At 42.8% G+C, this 22,970-nt stretch overlaps 1 protein-coding gene across 3 annotated transcripts in view; it reads left to right on the plus strand.

Moving 5' to 3' along the window:
* The first annotated feature begins 664 nt into the window (after nucleotides 1-664).
* psda (pleckstrin and Sec7 domain containing a) overlaps nucleotides 665-22,970 on the plus strand; it is a 45,869-nt gene continuing 23,563 nt past the window's right edge. For 2 of the 3 annotated variants that reach the window (XM_021609023.3, XM_090238166.1), the window contains exons 1-6: nucleotides 665-1,143; nucleotides 4,674-4,996; nucleotides 12,544-15,100; nucleotides 15,199-15,310; nucleotides 18,035-18,572; nucleotides 18,770-19,234. In XM_021609023.3, the coding sequence (XP_021464698.3) occupies nucleotides 12,719-15,100; nucleotides 15,199-15,310; nucleotides 18,035-18,572; nucleotides 18,770-19,234 (3,497 nt within the window). In that variant the 5' untranslated portion in view covers nucleotides 665-1,143; nucleotides 4,674-4,996; nucleotides 12,544-12,718. The remainder of the gene's footprint in view (nucleotides 1,144-4,673; nucleotides 4,997-12,543; nucleotides 15,101-15,198; nucleotides 15,311-18,034; nucleotides 18,573-18,769; nucleotides 19,235-22,970) is intronic. The other variant, XM_021609014.3, reaches the window with a different exon arrangement.

The raw sequence follows: 22,970 nt of genomic DNA on the forward strand, positions 1-22,970 counted from the left end.
GCCCTCTGTGATTACTGCTGTTTATCCTACCTTTTCTATTTCTGTGTCTAAACTCAACCAAGGTCTACATTTCCCGGGGGAAATGTAATTTCTGAAACAGTAGTTAGCTTGACAAACGTAAGACATTTCTAAATAAATTGTGACTTAGAGAGACAGAGTTGTGTGCATGTGCTGTCGTCCAGCAGCCAGCCCTACATAGGCATTCATACACCGTGTCCTACAGGATGTAGGGCTGACCACCCCCCTGCATGCCTTGGTATAGGGATTATACACATGATCCCCAACACATTCTTTTGGCCTTCTTTAACAGATGTAGTATCTTCATTTGGGCCAGTCTCCCAGAACAGGAAAATAATCCTGCAGTAATAGGAAATGTGAATTATTATGTGGATTGTAATTCATTGACATTTTTGTAGCGGCTGATACATTTTTCGTGAGGGAAAATAGTTTTTTAGAGATCTAGCAGCCTACGTTTTGACGTGCTTTTGGGAGCAAATGCCCATTTAGGGAGAATAAGAGTTCATGTTAAATCCAACCATTTCAGGATAATAATATTGGAACAATCCCTCTGGATTTCAACCATGACCCAGATGTTGGACAGTAATTTGCAAATAGCCTTTTTTTTATTACTTTATATAAACTATTGGGAAACGGCAAGCTTATTGTAGCAAACAGTTGGAGCCAAGTTGGGTAAAGAGATAGCAGCCTAATGTCCACATTGTTTCCTATAATAGTTTACCTACTATGCTATTTAAAAAACAAATACGGTATTACAGCCTTGGGTGCTATCTGGTCCGTCTGATAGATTATACAGATTTCAAATCCGTTTGAAATGTATTGTAATCTCTCCTTCAAGGAAGCATAAATAGCATGCGCTCTGGGAGAGAAGAGCTCTAGCACGCTCGCATTAGGAGAAAGTGCGCGTGTGAGTGTTGCTCCTCGTCAGGAGCAAAGGTGGATCAGAGGAGCTGTCAGTTTCAGAACCATTTAGCAGTGAATGGAAAGCTCCTTTTCAACCAAGGTTAAAACGTCAGCCTTCTCAATGCGGAAACAGGTGATAAACGGCAGCGAACGTACACACGGCTACGCGGGTCTATCAGGATTCTGCAGCTTCTTATAACATTAGCATTTGTAATGGCAGGGGTAAGTGACAATCTTCCTTCATGAACCGTGACAAGTTGCAGTGCGGCTTGTTATTGTAGGCTGGCAATGTTACTATTCATTAATGAATGAAACGATCTCTCCAGGAATTGTTCCAGCTATAGCCTATTGTTTTCTGTTTGAAGATAGCTTTTGTGTTGAAGCATATCATTTCCATCTGCTTCAGTTCACCAAACAACATCACTTTACAGGTCTGTCGCAGAGCAGAGTGACCATCAGACAGGTAGTAGTTGTTTGGGACAGTTTTTTTTTTTTATGTCCAGAGCTCACCTGTAAACTATTTACATTACGGTATTCCCATTGCAGACCTATCTTGAAATATGACACCTTTCCAGTGATCTGTTATTTGTTGCGCAAGTCTTAGGCAATACAGACTTAGGTTTGGTAATCAAACACCTGATCCCTACCCTAGTATTATTTCAATAACTGCATTCGAAAACCATAGGGAATTACAAGACTGAACATAGCAATCTTCCTTAGTTTCAGATATGTCGACCAGACAGTCATTTACAATCATTCTTCCATGTCAAGCTGTTGCCTTTAACTAGTAGCCTATGTTGGAACCTGGTATCATTGCTGTCCACAAACGACAAAAAAAAAAATGGATTTGAATATATCAGCCTATCTAATCGCTGTGCCTGACAAGCCTTTTGAAGTGCAGAGGCAGTTGGCCTATTCCCTTTCCTCCAGCCTATCAGATGACAGTGTTTCTATAAACAGCACTTCACTGACTGCAGTCCCTTCCCACTGGGCACACCACGTCATTTCAACATGGATAATTGGGTCATATTTAGTTGATGTTGATCAATGAGATTACAACCTATTTTTACCCACTCAAAAAGACAGCCAAAAGTTAGTTGAATGTTCAATGCGTAATGTCACTATGCTTTCAACCATCTTAAAGCACAACAAAGTTCAAATGGGAATACAATGTCAGATATTTTGTTGATTTATACAAAAGATGCTGTTTCATATAATAGCAGAACCAAATGACCTGGATTGCAGTTGAGATTACATTAAAAGTACATGGTGCAAGTGATCAATGCCGTTCAAGATTCTGCACAGGTTATTACAGCATTGCAGGTCTTGGAGATCTTCACAATGACCGTGCTTTATATGATTACACAAGAAGAAATGGATAGTTACAGTAACCTCAATGTGGCCATGGATGTGTTACTCATTTTAAGGTTAAATGTTACAGTTGAAGTGGGAAGTTTACATACACCTTAGCAAAATACATTTAAATTCAGTTTTTCACAATTCCTGACATGTAATCCTAGTAAAAATTCCCTGTCTTAGGTCAGTTAGGATCACCACTTTATTTTAAGAATGTGAAATGTCAGAATAATAGTAGAGCAAATTATTTATTTCAGCTTTTATTTCTTTCATCACATTCCCAGTGGGTCAGAAGTTTACATACACTCAATTAGTATTTGGTAGCGTTACCTTTTCAATTGTTTAACTTTTGGGTAGCCTTCCACAAGCTTCCTACAATAAGTTGGGTGAATTTTGGTCCATGACAGAGCTGGTGTAACTGAGTCAGGGTTGTAGGCCTCCTTGCTCACATGCGCTTTTTCATTTCTGCCCACAAATGTTAGGTCAGGGCTTTGTGATGGCCACTCCAATACCTTGACTTTGTTGTCCTTAAGCCATTTTGCCACAACTTTGGAAGTATGCTTGGAGTCGTTGTCCATTTGGAAGAGCCATTTGCGACCAAGCTTTAACTTCCTGACTGTCTTGAGAAGTTGCTTCAATATATCCGCGGTTTATGAGCAGTGGCTTCTTCCTTGGTACCTTCAGGCGTTTGGAAATTGCTCCCAAGGATGAACCAGACATCTGGAAGTCTACAATTTTTTTCCTGAGGTCTTGGCTGATTTTCTTTTGATTTTCCCATGATGTCAAGCAAAGAGGCACTGAGCTTGAAGGTAGGCCTTGAAATACATCCACAGGTACACCTCCAATTGACTCAGAAGCTTCTAAAGCCATGACATAACTTTCTGGATTTTTCCAAGCTGTTTAAAGGCTCAGTCAACTTAGTGTATGTAGACCTCTGACCCACTGGAATTGTGATAAGTGAAATAATCTGTCTGTAAACAATTGTTGGAAAAATGACTTGTCATGCACAAAGTAGATGTTCTAACCGACTTGCCAAAACTATTGTTTGTTAACAAGACATTTGTGGAGTGGTTGAAAAACGAGTTTTAATGACTCCAACCTCTGTACGTAAAACTTCTGACTTCAACTGTACATACCTTTCTAAAATAGTCTTAGGCTATTTATTGTACAAAAGTCGTATTGGTTTTGTTTGTCAACGCTATCAAATATCAACATTTGAGAGAGATTTATCTTCTGCTTGGATTGTTCCATCTGTGCCACTGACTTAGTCTGGCTTGGATTCCAGTTTGTCTACAAATTATTAATTGATATGTTGGATTCACTTCTCAACCAAAAATCTAAGTTTGATTTGACTTAGACTAGGACTATCTTTAAATGTACTTTAAATTAAGTTTGATTTGATTTAGTCCTACACAATTCAATATCACTAAAGATAATTTCAATTTAAATCAACCAGAGCTTGAAACCATAGGCTTATTGTATTGTCTATTTTTAGTTGATTACAGGTTTGAATTTAAACACTGGCTGTTGATGACTTTACAAATCCTATAAAGGCCTAAATAGCAGCATTGATGATATATCGGTGATAAAGTATGTTCACATTTGATTTGCTATGTTAAACCAACTATGTGGAATTACTTAGAAAGCAACAGGGAATGTATTTAGTGTTGAGAGATCTCTACTTACAAAATCATTCTCACGATAGCACATTGGTAATGGTCAGTGACAGCTATAATAGCTAAGCATGGCACGGCTTGGTTAAAACCCTGGATCGGAGACCAAAGGTTAGCAGTAGTAGATAGACCAATTCTCCAGTATTAGGTGCTGCCCAACCTAAAGCTTAATTCTTTTTTACAAAAATTATAATGTTGACGATCTGTTTTTAAAGGTACAAATTCAACATATTTTATACAAGTGTTGAAATTTGTTTACCAGGATGATGACACATTTCCTCTTCAAAACAACAGTTGATTACTTTTTTCAAATCCAATGTATTTTCTACATAGATTCCACATCACACTACGATGACAAATTACATTGATTCAACCAGTTTGTGCCCAGTGGGTTGTCCCAGGTGCTACTCTGTCAGTAAGGCTGTTGCATGATACTTCTGGGTTTCTCTCTCACACACATACTCTGTCCTTCCTACATCTTACCTCATCAATTCTACTCAGCTTTAATGCTGAGGCCATGATATTTTAGCAGTCCTTATTGGTCCATGACATACCTGTTTTCTTTACCCCTGCTATTGCTTCATTATAGTGTCTGTTGTAGGAACCACATTTCTGCTGAAATCCAAGAACAACTGGATGATATTTGTTGGAGGATTCAAAGTTGTATTGTCACCTAGAGAATGTATTCTAAAAATGTCTCCTTTCCCCCCCCCATGTCCCCAGGCTCCCCACTGCAGCCAGAGAATAGATCGTGCCAACAGAGGTAGTGCATTGCGCCATTCTCCAGCCAAGATTGATCTGACTGTGTAAGGCACTTGGTTAAGGATATGAGACATCGATGTGTCTGCCAGTGCATAAAGTGGGATTTCAGGGCCACAACTTTCTGATGTCCCTCAGTGATGAGTTTTTTTCAGAATCTGAGCTATGATGATGGGGCTTTTAAACTGTCCCCAGATAAAACCACAGCTGACTCTGCGTGGTCAGTGGATGTGACTGTAATTAAGAGTAGGGCGTTCAACTATTGACTGCGGGCGATTACAATCTTGGTGAGTAAGGGGTTGATTTTTCCATACTGTACATTGAAGTGATCTGCTTATATGCTCAGCTGCTGTTGGGTAAACATTTTAAGGACAGTCTTTAATTTTATGGACAGTCTTGTGACATGAAATTGAATCTGTCTTAAGTGAATTAGTCTCAGCTGTTTATAGGCTCCATTCCTGCTCCCTTGTTTTGAAATCTGACATTGTGTTTGGGTCTGAGGAGACTCTGATTCCCCCTTAGCATAAGCCCATTGAAGTCAAACCATTCACTCATTAACTTCAGCGAAGCCACAAGACCATTTACAGCAACCGCTTATATAGCTTACAGCGACCATGTATATAGCTTACTTACCTTCTCGTGTTCTTATTTCAATATCTTTTGTGTTTTTGTTCTACCTTTTGTTGTTTTTATTACTACATTGATTACTGCATTATTGGGTTTAGAGCTTGAACGAAAGGCATTTGACCGTACTTGAGCACGTGACATTAACTTGAAACTTAAAGATCACCATTTGTAAAGCTTGTTTCCCGAGCGTGTTGTCTGTCGGGTTAAGCTCTCTGTCTGGAAAGGCAAATCCCGGGGAGGAAAAGCAGACACAGACCTTTCCCCTCATTCTTGTCTGGACGGATCGGACACCATCCAGGAGGAGATTGACTGGGGAAGCTGTGGAAATTCACTCCTAACTGTATCCAAACCACAGAGGAAATAGGGTGGGGGTGTGGGGTGGGAGTGGGGGTGTGGGGGGGGGGGGGGGGGACAATACAGTGGGTGTGCCATTTGTTAAGCTGTCACTTCTATGAGGCAGTGAGAAAATAACTTACATGGTCTCTGCTCTGCTATTTATCTGTCATCAAACTTGATTGACAGAATTTATTACACACAATTTCCAAGTCCAGAACCTCCTAGTGAGGTACAGTAGACATGCTACAGACAGCCTGTCAGTGTTGATACCTAGAGAGAGTGCTAGTAGTGTTATCAGAGGGAAAGATAAACTGACTGTCTGTCTAAGCGTGAGAGTGTGTAGGTGATGCCTCGAATTTGTTTATTCTTGTTTTTCCTCAGAGGTTTACAACTGTTAGACCCTATGACTCAAATTAGCCAAATTAGTTTCTATCCTCTGAATAAGAGGAGGGCCCCAGTCCCCTCTGACCTTGTTACTGCCCCAGCAACTATAAGCTGCATGGTCCTTCACCATCTGTTAGTGCTAAACAGACTACTTTACACCAGTAGCCATTGGGCCGTTAAGACAGCACTGGATCAAGGGATCTGATTGGTTGAGCACTCTTCCTAAAGGGAGGGACAAAGCACCATGAGTGGCAGGAGGTGGAAGATGGAGCTCTATTGGACTTAGGCAGGTCTGGAGGGGGGAGGAGGAGGGAGGCCTAAATCCAGTATGGATGAGCTGGCAAAGCGGACAGCCACTGTGAGTCTAGAGGTGGCAAAGAGGAGAAAGGGAGACGAGGAGAAAGAGGGAGGCAGACCCAGACTGTGCTGCTGCAACTCGGGGGATAGCAGTTGCTATGTGTACAGTGTGTGTGTGGGACTGTGTGTATAGTGTGTGTCTGTAGGATGAACAAAAATGGGGGGGGTAGGGAATCCTATTAGTCTGAGTACAGAAAAAGTAGGCCTAAGTACCCTGCTCATCAGGGTGTAAGTGTGTTCCATCATGTGTGTTTTTGATATGAGCGAGTGTGAGAGAAAGAACGGGGGGTACATGTCGATCCTCAAGTGTTATGAGGTTGTAATCAGTGTGCCTTGTTCAACATGTGGCCGTGCGATATTAATATAAATGTCTATTGGTCTCCTGGTTTTAGAAATACTTTATGTTAACGGTTTTCTAATTGACCAGAATTGACAGATGTATTTTTAAATTGTAAACTTGGTTTCTAGTCTGTGAAAAACACAAACATTATTTATTTTTAGGTTTTCCTTTTAGGAGGGAGTCATTTAAAAAAAATCCTGCCAGACGTATCCCATAACGTAAGCACGGGCCCTGGCCCCTGGCCCCTGTCTCAAGTACGGTGAGTTAACCTTGTGTAATTTGATGACGAAATAACCACACTACAGATTTAGTAGTGGAAGTAGCATTCATTGTTACATACATAGGAACAACAAAACGTCTTGGGCCAGCCAGACAGAAGTTATTTGGACTTAACTTTTTCAGGTTGGTGGGCATATGACCCAGTGGTTCTATTAAACAAATAGGTGTCCATTTCAGGTTGTTGTCAGTTACCATGGCATTCACAGATCGTGTTAACTTGCAATTTGTCCTGTGACTCGACTCTTCATCGCCTCTCCATTTGTTCGTTCTGTAGTTAACACACAACCTTACTCACCTTGATTGACCAGTGTGCAGGGATAGCTGTGGTGACCAACTGTACAGTGCCTTGCGAAAGTATTCGGCCCCCTTGAACTTTGCGACCTTTTGCCACATTTCAGGCTTCAAACATAAAGATATAAAACTGTATTTTTTTGTGAAGAATCAACAACAAGTGGGACACAATCATGAAGTGGAACGACATTTATTGGATATTTCAAACTTTTTTAACAAATCAAAAACTGAAAAATTGGGCGTGCAAAATTATTCAGCCCCCTTAAGTTAATACTTTGTAGCGCCACATTTTGCTGCGATTACAGCTGTAAGTCGCTTGGGGTATGTCTCTATCAGTTTTGCACATCGAGAGACTGAATTTTTTCCCATTCCTCCTTGCAAAACAGCTCGAGCTCAGTGAGGTTGGATGGAGAGCATTTGTGAACAGCAGTTTTCAGTTCTTTCCACAGATTCTCGATTGGATTCAGGTCTGGACTTTGACTTGGCCATTCTAACACCTGGATATGTTTATTTTTGAACCATTCCATTGTAGATTTTGCTTTATGTTTTGGATCATTGTCTTGTTGGAAGACAAATCTCCGTCCCAGTCTCAGGTCTTTTGCAGACTCCATCAGGTTTTCTTCCAGAATGGTCCTGTATTTGGCTCCATCCATCTTCCCATCAATTTTAACCATCTTCCCTGTCCCTGCTGAAGAAAAGCAGGCCCAAACCATGATGCTGCCACCACCATGTTTGACAGTGGGGATGGTGTGTTCAGCTGTGTTGCTTTTACGCCAAACATAACGTTTTGCATTGTTGCCAAAAAGTTCAATTTTGGTTTCATCTGACCAGAGCACCTTCTTCCACATGTTTGGTGTGTCTCCCAGGTGGCTTGTGGCAAACTTTAAATTACACTTTTTATGGATATCTTTAAGAAATGGCTTTCTTCTTGCCACTCTTCCATAAAGGCCAGATTTGTGCAATATACGACTGATTGTTGTCCTATGGACAGAGTCTCCCACCTCAGCTGTAGATCTCTGCAGTTCATCCAGAGTGATCATGGGCCTCTTGGCTGCATCTCTGATCAGTCTTCTCCTTGTATGAGCTGAAAGTTTAGAGGGACGGCCAGGTCTTGGTAGATTTGCAGTGGTCTGATACTCCTTCCATTTCAATATTATCGCTTGCACAGTGCTCCTTGGGATGTTTAAAGCTTGGGAAATCTTTTTGTATCCAAATCCGGCTTTAAACTTCTTCACAACAGTATCTCGGACCTGCCTGGTGTGTTCCTTGTTCTTCATGATGCTCTCTGTGCTTTTAACGGACCTCTGAGACTATCACAGTGCAGGTGCATTTATACGGAGACTTGATTACACACAGGTGGATTGTATTTATCATTATTAGTCATTTAGGTCAACATTGGATCATTCAGAGATCCTCACTGAACTTCTGGAGAGTTTGCTGCACTGAAAGTAAAGGGGCTGAATAATTTTGCACGCCCAATTTTTCAGTTTTTGATTTGTTAAAAAAGTTTGAAATATCCAATAAATGTCATTCCATTTCATGATTGTGTCCCACTTGTTGTTGATTCTTCACAAAAAAATACAGTTTTATATCTTTATGTTTGAAGCCTGAAATGTGGCAAAAGGTTGCAAAGTTCAAGGGGGCCGAATACTTTCGCAAGGCACTGTATGTATTGTGTTCTCAAACGGCAATGTTGGACATGGCTCAAAGTGAAACTGCAAAGGGAGGCTCAGGAACCTCAATGGCACAAAATATGAGGATAAATGGTGCTGGGTATTATGATTAGCAAGACAGTCAAATAACTGCAATCAATTCAACAGGTTCACAATCACCAAATGCATATATCACAGACACCACAGGATATCTCTGAGCATGTGTTTGTGTCAATGTGCATCTGTGTACAAAAAAAACGTGTACACTTGCAGCTAACTTTTACACAGTTGTATAGCTAATCTGATGTTATTCTACACATTTTGCCACGAGGCTGAAAAAATGTTGCTGTTTTAAAGAAAATGTCCTGCAATTCTACACATTTTGCATGGGGCAGAGAGGGAAATGCAGTTTTATAGCTCATTTCATGCTATTTGACACATTCTGCCATGAGGCTGAGAGAAAATTTAGCATTTCTAAAGCTAATTCAAGCTAAAATATAGGTGTCTTGACTGTGATAAAGGCACAGAAAAAAAAGTTAGGTGCAGTGAAATGTGTTTTACACTGTCGGCCATAGTAGTATGAGATGTCTTGTTTGCTAAATGAACAAATGAAATGGGCAGTGGCATGGTTCATATAGCCATAGAAGCACAGTGACATGCCTCAATGTAGTCATATTTGTGGCTTATTGGGGGTGTTGCTTTGTTAGTTATTTTTGGCAACCCATCCTGTGACAGTGAATGTCATTACGGTTAATCTGTTCTGTTATATTTAATCAAATCTGACTAACCCAGTGCACTGCTTGCTATTATATCTGATGGTGTTTGCATGTCTAAGTAAAAATACAAATGATGTATTTCACTGACAAGTGAAGAGCAGCAACAACAACAAAAAATTGCTCAACCTGATTGGGTGATCCTTCGCCCCTGGTGTAAGTGTGCAGCTGTGGGTGTGTGAGGCATGTGTGAGACAGACTGCCCCCCTCCCCGTACCATGTGGAAAGTCATGGCACAACCCTGCTCTTTCCCTGGGATCTCAGATAGTTATCACCTGCTGTGTGTGTGCATGCATGTGTGTTTAGGGTCTGAGATTTGGATCATTGGCTATTTCAAGGCCTACATAAAGATGGAAGATATACTTTTAGGTCTTGCTGAAATGGGAGATTATTGTTTGTTGATTTCCAGACAAAAAAAGCATGATCTTTTCAAACTAAATGAGACTTATTCATTACTTAGTTGCCTTAGTTACCTTTGTCTGGCCTTGATAACTACTGTCTTACTGGTATAGTGTCAATGTAGCAAAGGAGGAGAGAGACTTTCTAAGGAAAAGCAGTGGGAGAGGTTAAAGGATATTTCTCTCTACCTGCTACACTGATCACCGGTGTCTGAGTGTCTGTACATGTGGTGTGTGAGGATCAGACTGACAACTAGGGCCAGGACGATACCAATATTGCAATACATAGTATCGTGGCAAGGAAACAAAACACAAAGCGGATTTAACATCTTTAGATAAACAGCCCTAATGTTTGAAACAAACATCATTATGTTGTCATCCAGAGTCACATTTGATTTATTTTCCAAACGATAGCGCGCAATATTTTAAATACAGCAGGTTTTTAAAGGACCGAAGAGTTTGGTCTGCCAAACATCCGGTAGGAACTAATATTAGAGCAGTGTGCTAGCAGTGGCAATGGTTGGGGTCTTCCTGCTCCTCATGATTTGTAGGGTAATGACTATCCTGCCGTGACTAAAGTAGAGACAACAGAGTGAACAAGTTCCTCAGAAGGTGGGCCCATGACCTCTGATATAGTGCACAAAGGAAAATATTGAGAGGTTGACCCTGTTAGAGCCACTTTAGAATTTCACCAGATAATATATCTATTTCGATATCAGAATTAGTTGCTTCTCTCTGGTATCTATGTACTCAAACAAACTGAAGGAATTTTACACTTGCTATTCTAGATTGAGGACGTGGTGAGTGTGAACTTGACAGACTACAGATTTGGAGTGTTAACAAAACACTTGGAAAACATGTGGAATGTTTTACCTTTTACCAACTGTTTACCGTCATCACTTATGATACTATTTCTGGCTATGTCCATAGCCACCCCAAAAAATATGACAGTTTACTACAGAATACTATAGAATTCTGTAGTGATCTTTACAATACTATACTACACACTGTGGTAGACCTTCACGGTGACCTTCAAGCTGACTTGTCTAGTTAAATAAAAGTTCAACTTTTTAAATACCTCAATCATGTGTTGTACTTATGTTATGTTAATGTTATAGTCTACTGTAAAATACTACAAAAACAAAGTTTTTGTTAGCAAAACACTACAGTTTTAAAAACACTACAGTAATTACTATAGTGTTTAATTGGCAGGGTACTGTACAGTACCCTGCCATTTCCTGTCCCCAAATCCCAATTTGTGCCACCCATAAGTCAGAGACCTACATTGCAAGTATAGACCATATATTTTCTATTTTATTAAGATCCCCATTAGCTGTTTCGAAAGCAGCAGCTACTCTTCCTGGGGTCCATACAACATGAAACATGACATAATACAGAACGTTAATAGGGAAGGACAGAACTACATCAATTTAAGAAAGGCCTACATATCAATACCAACACACCAACTATCTAGGTCAAGTAGGGGAGAGGCTTTGTGAGGTGTTTCTTTATCTGTTTTTTTAAAACCAGGTTTGCTGTTCATTTGAGCAATATGAGATGGAAGGGAGTTCCATGCAATAATGGCCCTATATAATACTGTACGCTTTCTTGAATTTGTTCTGGATTTGGGGACTGTGAAAAGACCCCTCGTGGCATGTCTGGTGGGGTAAGTGTGTGTGTCGGAGCTGTGTGTAAGTTGACTATGCAAACAATTTGTAATTTTCAACACACTATTGTTTCTTTTAAAAATAAGAAGTGATGCAGTCAGTCTCTGCTCAACTCCTAGCCAAGATAGACTGTCATGCATAGTATTCATATCAGCCCTATGATTACAATGAAGAGCAAGACGTGCCGCTCTGTTCTGGACCGGCTGCAGCTTAACTAGGTCTTTCCTTTCAGCACTTGACCACACGACTGAACAATAATCAAGATTAGACCAAACTTTTTGGAGTGTGGGCTGTATATTGTGTTCCCTACAAGTTATTAAAAAAAGAGCAGATGCTCTGAACTGTTGATTCAGTCCTACCTACCTACCTACCTACATGTTATGGAAAATTTGCTCTGAGTATTTTGTTCAGTAGATTTCTTTATTACAGTACAGTCCCATAGTATACTATAGTGTTTTGTGAGTAGGCCTAAATGTCAGAATGACTGGGAGTAAAACTATTATCGATATCTGTTTCGCTTAGTCACCCGCCCAGGGGGTCAGGGGAACGCATCCCTAGACTGATGTCATGGCGTGACTGGTAGACAATTGCATGACAGCATCACCTCAGGTTACAAAGATGGATTCTGAATTCAGTAACAGTCTTTGATATCATTTTGTGTAAGTTTGTTTTATTGTCTTTTTAAAAGAACATGTTCCTATTGTGTCCTTTCTCTCATTCTCTTTGACAGCCTGAAAAGAAGATGAGCAGAGCAGCATGGCGACGAGACCTGCCAATCATCTTCCAGCTTACTGACCCTCACCAAATGGACCCATTTTTTTGATTAATTTTGGGTTAGAAAGGAAGCTTAGGAGACGAACAACAAGAAAGAGACCGAGGCCTGCACTGAGGCCAGTGTGGGGACCATGTCTCAGTCTGGCAAGATCCTGCACCTGTATGTGGAGGTGAGGTCTGTCCCGGAGGAAGAAGGGAAGGAGTTGGGGGGTGGTGTGGAGGGGATTCACCCACTAGTGCTCCAAGAGCCGGACATCCTACCTCAGTCCCAGCGCACCCCCAGCCACTCCACCTGTACCTGCACCTCCACCCCCAGCCCAACCTCCATGTCCCCTGGAGTGGTGCATAATGTTGGGGGCAGCACTCCCAGCCTCACCCCCTCCAAGTCCTCCTCTAGACACTCGGTCAGTTTCCAGCTGGACCTACCGGACAACTCGGGAACGCCCATCCACCACAGGCAGAGTCTGCCTTACGAGGGGACTGGTCAACTGCTCTCCACTCTCCAGCCTGCACCCGATGGGCTGCAGCATGGAACTCTGGTGCGCCCCCGCTCCTCAGACATTGAGCACTACCAAGGGAGGGTGCCCCTATCCCCTGCCTGCTCTGGGATAATAACTGCCCCCTCCACTCCAACCAGTGGGTGCAGATTCTACGATAGCTCTGGTGTGGGGGATGAGGGCAAACGCTCTGTGGTCAGCTTTAGCTACATAGAGAAAGCCAGCATTAAGTCTGTGGACAGCCCCTGCAGTGCTTTGTGCCAAAGTATACCTGAGAACCCCTTCAGTAGAGGAATGGAGGAGGGGTATCTGCCTGCCCGCCTCAGGAAGAGGCTTAGTGACCCTGTGTGGTCAGACAGCTGGAAGCCCTCCGGTAGCTCCAGCCCCAAACTGTCCCCCAAGGGCTCCCCCTGTCTCCGCAGGTCCACTCTGGACACTGTAGCCAGAGAAGCCACCTACAGGGCCATGGAGGAATTTGGCTCCCCGGAACTGAGGCGCAGACTGGCAGCCTACAGCCCAGACCAGAGCCCCAGCTTTCCACGGCACTACCAGCAGCAGCTCCGCTGCAAGTCCTGGGTAGGGTCCCCAGTCCTGCCCCAGGGTACCAAAACAATGCCCGTCAATCCACACCTTATAGACCCAGACAGGAACCGCGGTTTAAATGGCCTCACCAGAAGCCCAGCTTCTGACCAGCTCTTCGTTCAAGCCAGGCAGTCCTACTACAAATACACCATGTCCCCCTCCAGTGTTCGCCACCACTATGGTGTCCATAACCACAGGCCAGGCCTGGGGGACGAGAGCCCCAGCTTGTCCTCCAAGTTCCGCCCGCCTTTACCTACAGGGAGGCCCACTGCGATCCAGCATGACATACCAGCAAGCATGTCTACCAGCACCTCTGCCTCTTGCAACCAGAGGACTAGCTGCCAAACCAGCAGCTACACTCCTAGCGACAGCCACTGCTTACCCAACAAGGTAAACTCCAAACCGTCAGATCAGTCAAATGGCAGCAAGCTGGGAAAGGGATTGAACCAGACCAGTGGCAGGAGAAGTATCTCCCAGGCCTCTAGCCCTGACATGGCCCGTAAGCTGGCAGAGGAAGTTACCAAGCTTCCCACCATCCTCATGGACAGGAGGACTCCCTCCCCCACCCCGTTCCAGACTGACTCGGCTAAGTCAGAGAGCCCCAGGCCTGGCTACCTCTCTAGGAAGTCTCAACCCTATACCACCCTCCAGGGCACGGGTTCTCCAGCACAGCCCCACCCTGAAGCTAACAGTAACACCCACCTCCAGGACCACAGGTGGACAGACAAGGAGTCTCCTAGTGTTGGATGCCACTCCAGAGAGTCTATACCAGGCCAAGGCTCGGGGCAAGCCTCCCCCCTCCTACAGCAGAAGGGCATCTCCTCCCCTACTATGCCAGCTATGCTGCACCCAGTGGTGGCGTCCCAGACTCCTATCATAGACCCTCGGCTGCAGAGAGCTGAGCTGGTGGCGAAAGACAGCCCCACCCTGCACCGCCACCAACCCCCACAGTACATGGGAGACCGGGGCTCCCCTGGCCTGTATAGGAGACAGTACGACACCCTCTTTGACAGAGGGGATCCAAGGGACAGCCCGGAGAGCAGCAGGCGCCTGGTTATAGGCAACGACATGGAGCCACCAGACAGCTGGACCTCCAGGATGCAGCAGTGGAGGGAGAACGTGACCATCACGGACCAAGACGAGTCCAATAGAGAGGATCAGACTGCTGATGGTGATGGATTGTGTGTGGTGACCAAGGAAGAGCTGATGCAACAGGGGAGGGATGAAGCAGCTGTGTTGGGGGATAAACATGGGGTAAACGGGGGGGAGACCCAGGACCATAGCGGATTGCTGGGGTCTTCCCAAAGCTCCAGTGGAGTGACAGGCAGTCTGGAGGAAAACAGTCAGCCAGAGAGGGACTGTCTCTCTCCAGAGACATCCAGCCAGTCCAGCCAGAAGAGCAATGACACTGAAGACACTGCTTCTGGGATGCAGGTGGGGGAGTGAGAGATTGTGTAAGAAAGACTGTTTACAAGTGTACATTGGTTGAGTAGGTGATAAAGTACATTCTCCCTGTCTTTCATCTGTTGTAGTCAGACAGCCACTACTCTGTGCTGGGCCCGTCCTTGCACTCCCAGAGGATTGCCCATGCCAAATGGGAGTTCCTGTTCGGACAGCCCACAGAGGACTGCCACGATTCTAAAGGTGGGCGGTCCTGTCCTGAAAGAGCTCTAATCACTGTCTTACTCCTCCTCCTCCTCCTCTAGTTTAGACTTCCTAGTTTGTCAGCCCCGCCTCGTGAACAAGCAGCTAGCTGCACAATATTCCTGTAATCCAATTAGCTTTGGCTAGATTTGGCTATAGAGCCATCAGGGCCTGGCATTAGCGCTGTCCTTTTTAAACTCTGACTGACTCGCTTCCTTCTCTTGCAACACAAACATTTTCTTTGTTTACCCAAAAGGTTACAGCACTTTATTGATCGTTTAGAGCAGGGGTAGGCAAATAGGTTTAGGCAGGGGCTGTTTTGGTCAGAGGGCTGGAACATAATTATATTAATTTGTACACTGCAAATTGACCACAACTCAGACCAAAAAGAGAGTATTTTCAAATACTATATCATTACATAGCTGGATGATATTGACACGGTCACATATAAACATTTTTATTTGTGGTAATACTTAGGAACTGATTTCCTAAATTTAAACTTGACCAAAAATGAAAATCATTAAAACATTTAAATTTTTTACTGAAAACTTTGGGGGGCCACAAATTATCACTCGCTGGACGGTTTTAGCCCCTCAGGCTGCCTGTTGCCGACCCCTGGTTCAGTCTACACGTCTCCGCATCACACGTCTTTCATTTAATGTGTGCTTTCCTGTTAATTACATTTAGACCTTAGAGAATCTATCCCCTTGTGTTTAATTTACGTTTTCTTTATCCCTTCTCTTCATCTCTCACTCATCTTCTACCATTCACTATTGAATTACAGTACTCATCACAGACCGTGTGTTATAGGCCTCAAAACGGTGAATGTCTTCACAATAAACTCTACCGTTATAATAACAATCTATACATTTAGAACAAGTCATTTTATTACATTTCCATGGTCTTTAGAACAGGTAATTTTACTTAGTGGGACAAAAATATTGAGGGCTCTATTTTAATAAACCTACCGCAAAGGTAAATCTTAGTGCTGGCGGTAGCATTATAGTTTTGGGGGTGTCAAATCTTTTAGCTTTTTTCACAAACTGAATTATGGGCGCAGTAACTGGCAGTGGTGCGAAAGGGCTGTGTTTTGATGAATAAACAAGTTCTGGGTGTGTCGAGGCTTGGCCCTTCATTAGCCAATCAGAATGTGCTCCATGGCTAAATATGTGATTGCTTCAAGTTGTATATTTTTGGTCTCTTATCTATTGCGTTGTCATCTACTCCATTATAGCCTAGTTCATTAAATAGCCTGAACCATATTTGCTAAATATGTTGAACATGTTTGCAGTCCACGTTGTTCTAGATTCATTGCTTCAATATGGAAATGCATTGCTAAACATAGGCTATAGCATTAATACTAATATAGGGGCTAGGCCTACTGTAAAATGCAGAATGGACATGCCAAGCGTAGTCTATAATCAAGATTGAATTCGCTAGGCTAACAACGCAACCATTTTGTTTTAAATAGGCAATGTCTATATACAGTTACAAGCACCATAATTGCTCCCCGTTGGCTTATAATACAGACAAGGCAACTTAGACTATGTAGAGTTTTACGCACATCCAAACTTTTGACAGGAGCTGGATAAAGATCCAATATAAAGAGAAAGGAGGCATGTCCACTCACCATTATACAGCTCACAAATGTCATGTTTTATAAACATCAGGGAACCATCTGACAGATCATATTTACACTTCTCCAGAAATAGCAGACGCAATCCCATTACTTTCTCGCCATGTACGTTCTCACCATAAACCCATAGACGGTGAATCTTTTGAATAAGTTTGTTTTTCGTTTCATTTGATTAAACAAACAACATTTTACCTGAAAAAGTGAAATACAGGTGAATAATGAAAAAGGGCAAAAGCCTCAAATATTTCAAAGCAAGTCTCAGTAAACCATTTAAAATCTATTTTATTCATGGGCTACCTTTGGCTAATGGACAGGATTAAAAGATGCACCTATGAGATACTGCTAAACCAGCCTTGATTAAGGGGAGGTGGGGGGGGGGGGGGAATCATATGGTTTCGAAATACGAGATTCACTGGTACAAAAAGCATATCTCTCCTTCCATGGGTAATGTGTGTCAAGGCTGGATAGGCTGTTCGTCCCCCTTCCAAATCCAAGCCATTATCAACTGCATTATCCCTAAGACCTGCTTTTTGTGGGTCTTAAAACGTCCCATTAGTGCTGCATGAAATTGTCACTTTTGCGCCTGTTAAGGACACACCTCAAATATTGCCACCCCTCCCACCTCAGCGCAAATGAGCTGATGTTAAACAGGTAAATTGCCAAACCTGGCGTTATGGCTGGAAGCTGCTGTTTTTCCATGACAAAATTGCAAACTAACGTGCATAGAGTAATCAGTCCTCTCAATACAATGTACCATCATAATGGAATACAATCTATACATTTACTTCTGGTCTTTAGGACGATACATTTACTTCTGGTCTTTAGGACGATACATTTACTTCTGGTCTTTAGGACAATACATTTACTTCTGGTCTTTAGGACAATACATTTACTTCTGGTCTTTAGGACAATACATTTACTTCTGGTCTTTAGGACAATACATTTACTTCTGGTCTTTAGGACAATACATTTATGATTATTTGTGCATGGTTGTTAGAACATGCCATTTGACTAAGTGCAAGATATCTTGGTAAACAATATTCATGCACACTTTTACAATTTGTCTTTTTCGATATCCTACTCTACAGCCCCCCCTAGGGGCACCTCCAGCGAGTCTCCCAAGCATACCCCTCCCTCCTCCCTGCCCCTGAAGCCCACAAATCACTGGAGGGAGCTGGACGATGAGGGACAGAGTTTATCCTATCACAACGTCCAGCAGGTGGAGGTGGAGCTGGTGACTCCGCCCCCAGTCGCTGTGGTTGGCATCTCACCCAAGACGGGCATCATCCGGAAAACCATCAAGTACTCTGAGACGGACTTAGATGCGGTGCCCCTGAAATGCTATAGGGAAACAGACCTGGATGAGGTAATGTTAGCTGAGGCTGAGGCCCAGGCAGAGAGCGAGAGAGAACAGGAGGGGGTGGAAGTGGACTCTGCCTTTGGGAGTAATCGCAGCGTGCTGGCCACCTCGGCCTCTAGCGCCAGTACCATAGTCCACACTGACGGAGAGGTGGAGGAGCTAGAGGAGGAGATGGTGAGCTGGGCCAGTGTGAGGATGCAGGGGGATAAGAAGAGACAACATGCCACCCATGAGGATAATCAGACGTACAGTCTGCTGATGAAGGGGTGAGCCATCCACTGTTCAAACACACCATACCTTGAAAGCAAATATAGAGATGAGTTTAACACTACAGTACCTGTGCCTACCTCAAATCGCAACTAAAATGTATTCATTGAAACAATGTACAGATCTGTTGAACTTGTAGAAAAACAATGTCAAGGAGTATCCCATGTTAAGATGTACATGTTTTTTTCCCCTGTAGTCGTCCGTTGGACTACATATCAGATTCCCATTCAGCACTCAAGTCCCCCATCTCATTGACCAGCCCTCGCAGGACCTCTGCGGATGGCCTTGACTCCTTCAGCCACCACTTTGAGAGCATTGTGGAGTCTCACCGGGCTAAGGGCACCTCTTACAGCAGCCTGGACAGCGTTGACCTCTTGACCTTCAGCGGCCCGCACGTTTTCACCTTTGACCTTCCCACCCTCACCCCTGAGATCCAGAGCCAGATATGTGAGAGTGCGCGTCACATCACGGAGCTGAGTTTTGCCCCCCTGGCCCATCCAGAGCCTCCCAGGGTGTCTGTCCCTGTCCGGTCTGAGAACACGCTGGCCGCCACAGGAGACGGGCTCAGCAGCTACTCTGAGGATTCTACTTCAGGAGGGAAGTCTTGGTTGGAGAAAGACTCAATGAAAAATAAGTCTAACTTAGACTTTCCTCTCATTCGGTGAGTGACAGACAAACAGTCTAAATGAAAGCATGGACGTCAAGGTATACTTAATTTAGACCGTTTTGTATCAGCAACTTTGCCATGTCCGTGCAGGAGAAAGTGGTAACGTGCACGCGCAAAGTCACAATCCCTTCACCAACCTCGAGATTGTTTAGCTGTGATATCTCTTGAGTGAATTTGTGTGTTTGGTGGTGGCAACACCTACAGTGAGCTCCATTTTTGTTGTTTTGGCTCTGAACTCCAGGCCTTTGGATTTGAGGGGATACAATGACAATGACTGTCCGCTTTAATTTGAGGGTATTTTCATCCATATCAGCTGAACCGTTTAGAAATTACAGCGCTTTTTGTACGTAGTCTCCCCCCATCAAGTATATTGTACAAATTCACTCATGTGTAGTAAAAACTTTAGTATTTGGTTCCATATCCATAACGTGCAACGACTACATCAAGCTTGTGACTCTACAAATGTGTTGGATGCATTTGCTGTTTGTTTTGGTTGTGTTTCAGATTATTTTGTGCCCAATAGAAATGAATGGTAAGTAATGTATTCTGTCAATTTGGAGTAACTTTTATTGTAAATAAGTATAGAATATGTTTCTAAACACTTCTACATTAATGTGGATGCTACCATGATTATGGATAATCCTGGATGAATCGTGAATTATGATGACTGAGAAAGTTAGACGCACAAATATCATACCTCCAAAAAAAAAACGCTAACCTCTCCCTGTTATTGTAATGGTGAGAGTTTAGCATGTCTTAGGGGTATGATATTTACCATTCATTTCTATTGGGCACAAAATAATCTGAAACGCAACCAAAACAGAGAGCAAAATTCATCCAGCAAAGTTGTAGAGTCAAAAGCGTGATATTTCTAATGGTTCACCCGATCTGGATGAAAATACCCTCAAATTAAAGCCGACAGCCTGCACTTTGACCTCATAGCCATTTCAAATCCAAAGTGCTGGAGTACAGAGCCAAAACAACGTCAAAATTGCCGCTGTCCCAATACTTTTGGAGCTCTCTGTATTTTGCTCTGATGATCTTATTATAAGATATAGTATCCTATAATGCTGTTTCATAATGGTAAACTGCTTAATGCTGCTTCCGTTATACATGTCTTTACTGCTCCTAGATGACCTACAAAAGGACTGTCACTAAAATCTCATGCCATGTGTTGTCCCTTGAATGGTTGTTCCCAATTATTTGGATTGCATTTGGAGTTTAGAGCCTATGATCTAAGCATGTGTGACATATGGTTTGGTCTGGCATTTCCATTATTGACAGTGTCTGTTTTTGTATATAGCTGTTTTGATCAGCATCTGGCTGACCTGACCAAATGAACCACGTAGAGACGCTCCAGACTCTCCGAAGCTCGGAAGGCCTGATGCAAGAGCGCAAATAAGACTAAATTGCCTCCTTCTCACAGTCTGTCTTTAACTGTGCCATGCATTTCCCCCCATCACATTTAACCCCAGGGGAGTCTGAGCTGAGGTCCTCTGAGCAGGTCGTGAGTCCTAGGTGTCTCAATTCTCAAGAGTTCCAATTCCTATTATATTAGGATATCGCTCCGAAATATGTGTTTAAAAGGACCCTCTGGGTACTCCCTAATCTAGAGGGCAGGCGGTAGCCTCGCGGTTAAGAACATTGGGCCAGTAACCAAAAGGTCGCTGTTTCGAATCCCTGAGTCAACTAGGTGAAAAGTTTGTCCGTGCCCTTGAGAAAGGCAGTTAACCCTAATTGCTTCTGTAAGTCACTCTGGATAGGTGTGTCTGCTAAATGACAAATGTAGTACTTTCTATGGTTATGGAACTCAACCGCAGAGATTTAGTTATACCACTAGATGAGGCCAGAGAGCCATTGTTTCTTTTCATGAATGTTTATCCAGAAAGTATTTATTACCAGTACAGCACTGTCTGCTACATGGTATTGGATTGAGTGTGTTGTGGTTTGATGTCCAATGATTAGGGCTCAGCAGTATGATACCTCTGGTTAAGGTACACTATCGGTCAAACGTTTGAACACACCTACTCATTCAAGGGTTTTTCTTTATTTTTTACTATTTTCTACATTGAAGAATAATAGTGAAGACATTAAAACTATGAAATTACACCCATGGAAGCATGTAGTAACCAAAAAAGTGTTAAACAAATCAAAATACATTTGAGATTCTTCAAATAGCCACCCTTTGCCTTGATGACAGCTTTTCACACTCTTGGCATTCTCTCAACCAGCTTCATGACGTCATCACCTGGAATGCATTTCAATTAACAGCTGTGCCCTCTTTAAAGTTAATTTGTGGAATTTCTTTCTTTTAATGTGTTTGAGCCAATCAGTTGTATTGTGACATGGTAGGGGTGGTATACAAAAGATAGCCCTATTTGGTAAAAGACCAAGTCCATATTATGGCAAGAACAGCTCAAATAAGCAAAGAGAAACGTCAGTCCATCATTACTTCAAGACATAAAGGTCAGTCAATACGGAACATTTCAAGAACTTTGAAAGTTTTCAAATGCAGTCGCAAAAACCATCAAGCGCTGTGATTAAACTGGCTCTCATGAGGACCACCACAGGAATGGAAGACCCTGAGTTACCTCTTCTGCAGAGGATAAGTTCATTGGAGTTACCAGCCTCAGAAATTGCAGCCCAAATAAATGCTTCACAGAGTTCAAGTAACAGACACATCTCAACATCAACTGTTCAGAAGAGATTGTGTGAATCAGGCCTTTATGGTTGAATTTCTGCAATGAAACCACCACTAAAGGACACCAATAATAATAAGAGACTTGCTTGGGTCAAGAAACCCAAGCAATGGACATTTTAGACTGGTGGAAATGTGTCGTTTGGTCTCTTGGAGATTTTTGGTTCCAACTACTGTCTTTGTGAGACGCTGTGTGGGTGAACGGATGATCTCCACATGTGTATTTCCCACCGTAAAGCATGGAGGAGGTGTTATGGTGTAGGGGAGCTTTGCAGGTGACACTGTCTGAGATTTATTTAGAATTCAAGGTACGCTAAAGCAGCATTTTGCAGCGATACCCCATCCCATCTGGTTTTGGCTTAGTCCCACTATCTTTTGTTTTTCAACAGGACAATAACCTAACACCCCTCCAGGCTATGTAAGGGCTATTTTACCAAGAAGGAGAGTGATGGAGTGCTGCATCAGATGACCTGGCCTCCACAATCCCCCAACCTTAACCAAATTGAGATGGGTTTTGGAGGAGTTGGACCGCAGAGTGAAGGAAAAGCAGCCAACAAGTACTCAGCATATGTGGAAAATCCTTCAAGACTGTTGGAAAAGCATTCCAAGTGAAGCTGGTTGAGAGAATGCCAAGCGTGTGCAAAGCTATCAAGGCAAAGGGTGGCTATTTGAAGAATCGCAAATATAACATATATTTTGATTTAACACTTTTTTTGGTTACTACATGATTTCATATGTGTTATTTCCTAGTTTTGATGTCTTCATTATTATTCTACAATGTAGTGGCTAATAAACAAGTTGGTGTTATTTTCATTGCAAGGTGTAGGATATCAGTCCCACCAACCCTGCTAAGAATGGAATTATTATAAAATTTGTTTACAGGACAAATTATATTAATAGGGGCCTGAGAATCCGAGTACCCGGGTCCTATTAGTGAATGTTAATTTATGCATAAGTGTACATTATATAAAACATGTGTTTCCATATGTGTAGGCTTACTCATATCCAGTGTATTTTCCCATCTATTCAGTG

The sequence above is a fragment of the Oncorhynchus mykiss genome, chromosome 1 (genome assembly GCF_057628025.1).
Source record: "Oncorhynchus mykiss isolate SJ-2025 chromosome 1, ASM5762802v1, whole genome shotgun sequence".
Lineage (NCBI taxonomy): Eukaryota > Metazoa > Chordata > Actinopteri > Salmoniformes > Salmonidae > Oncorhynchus > Oncorhynchus mykiss.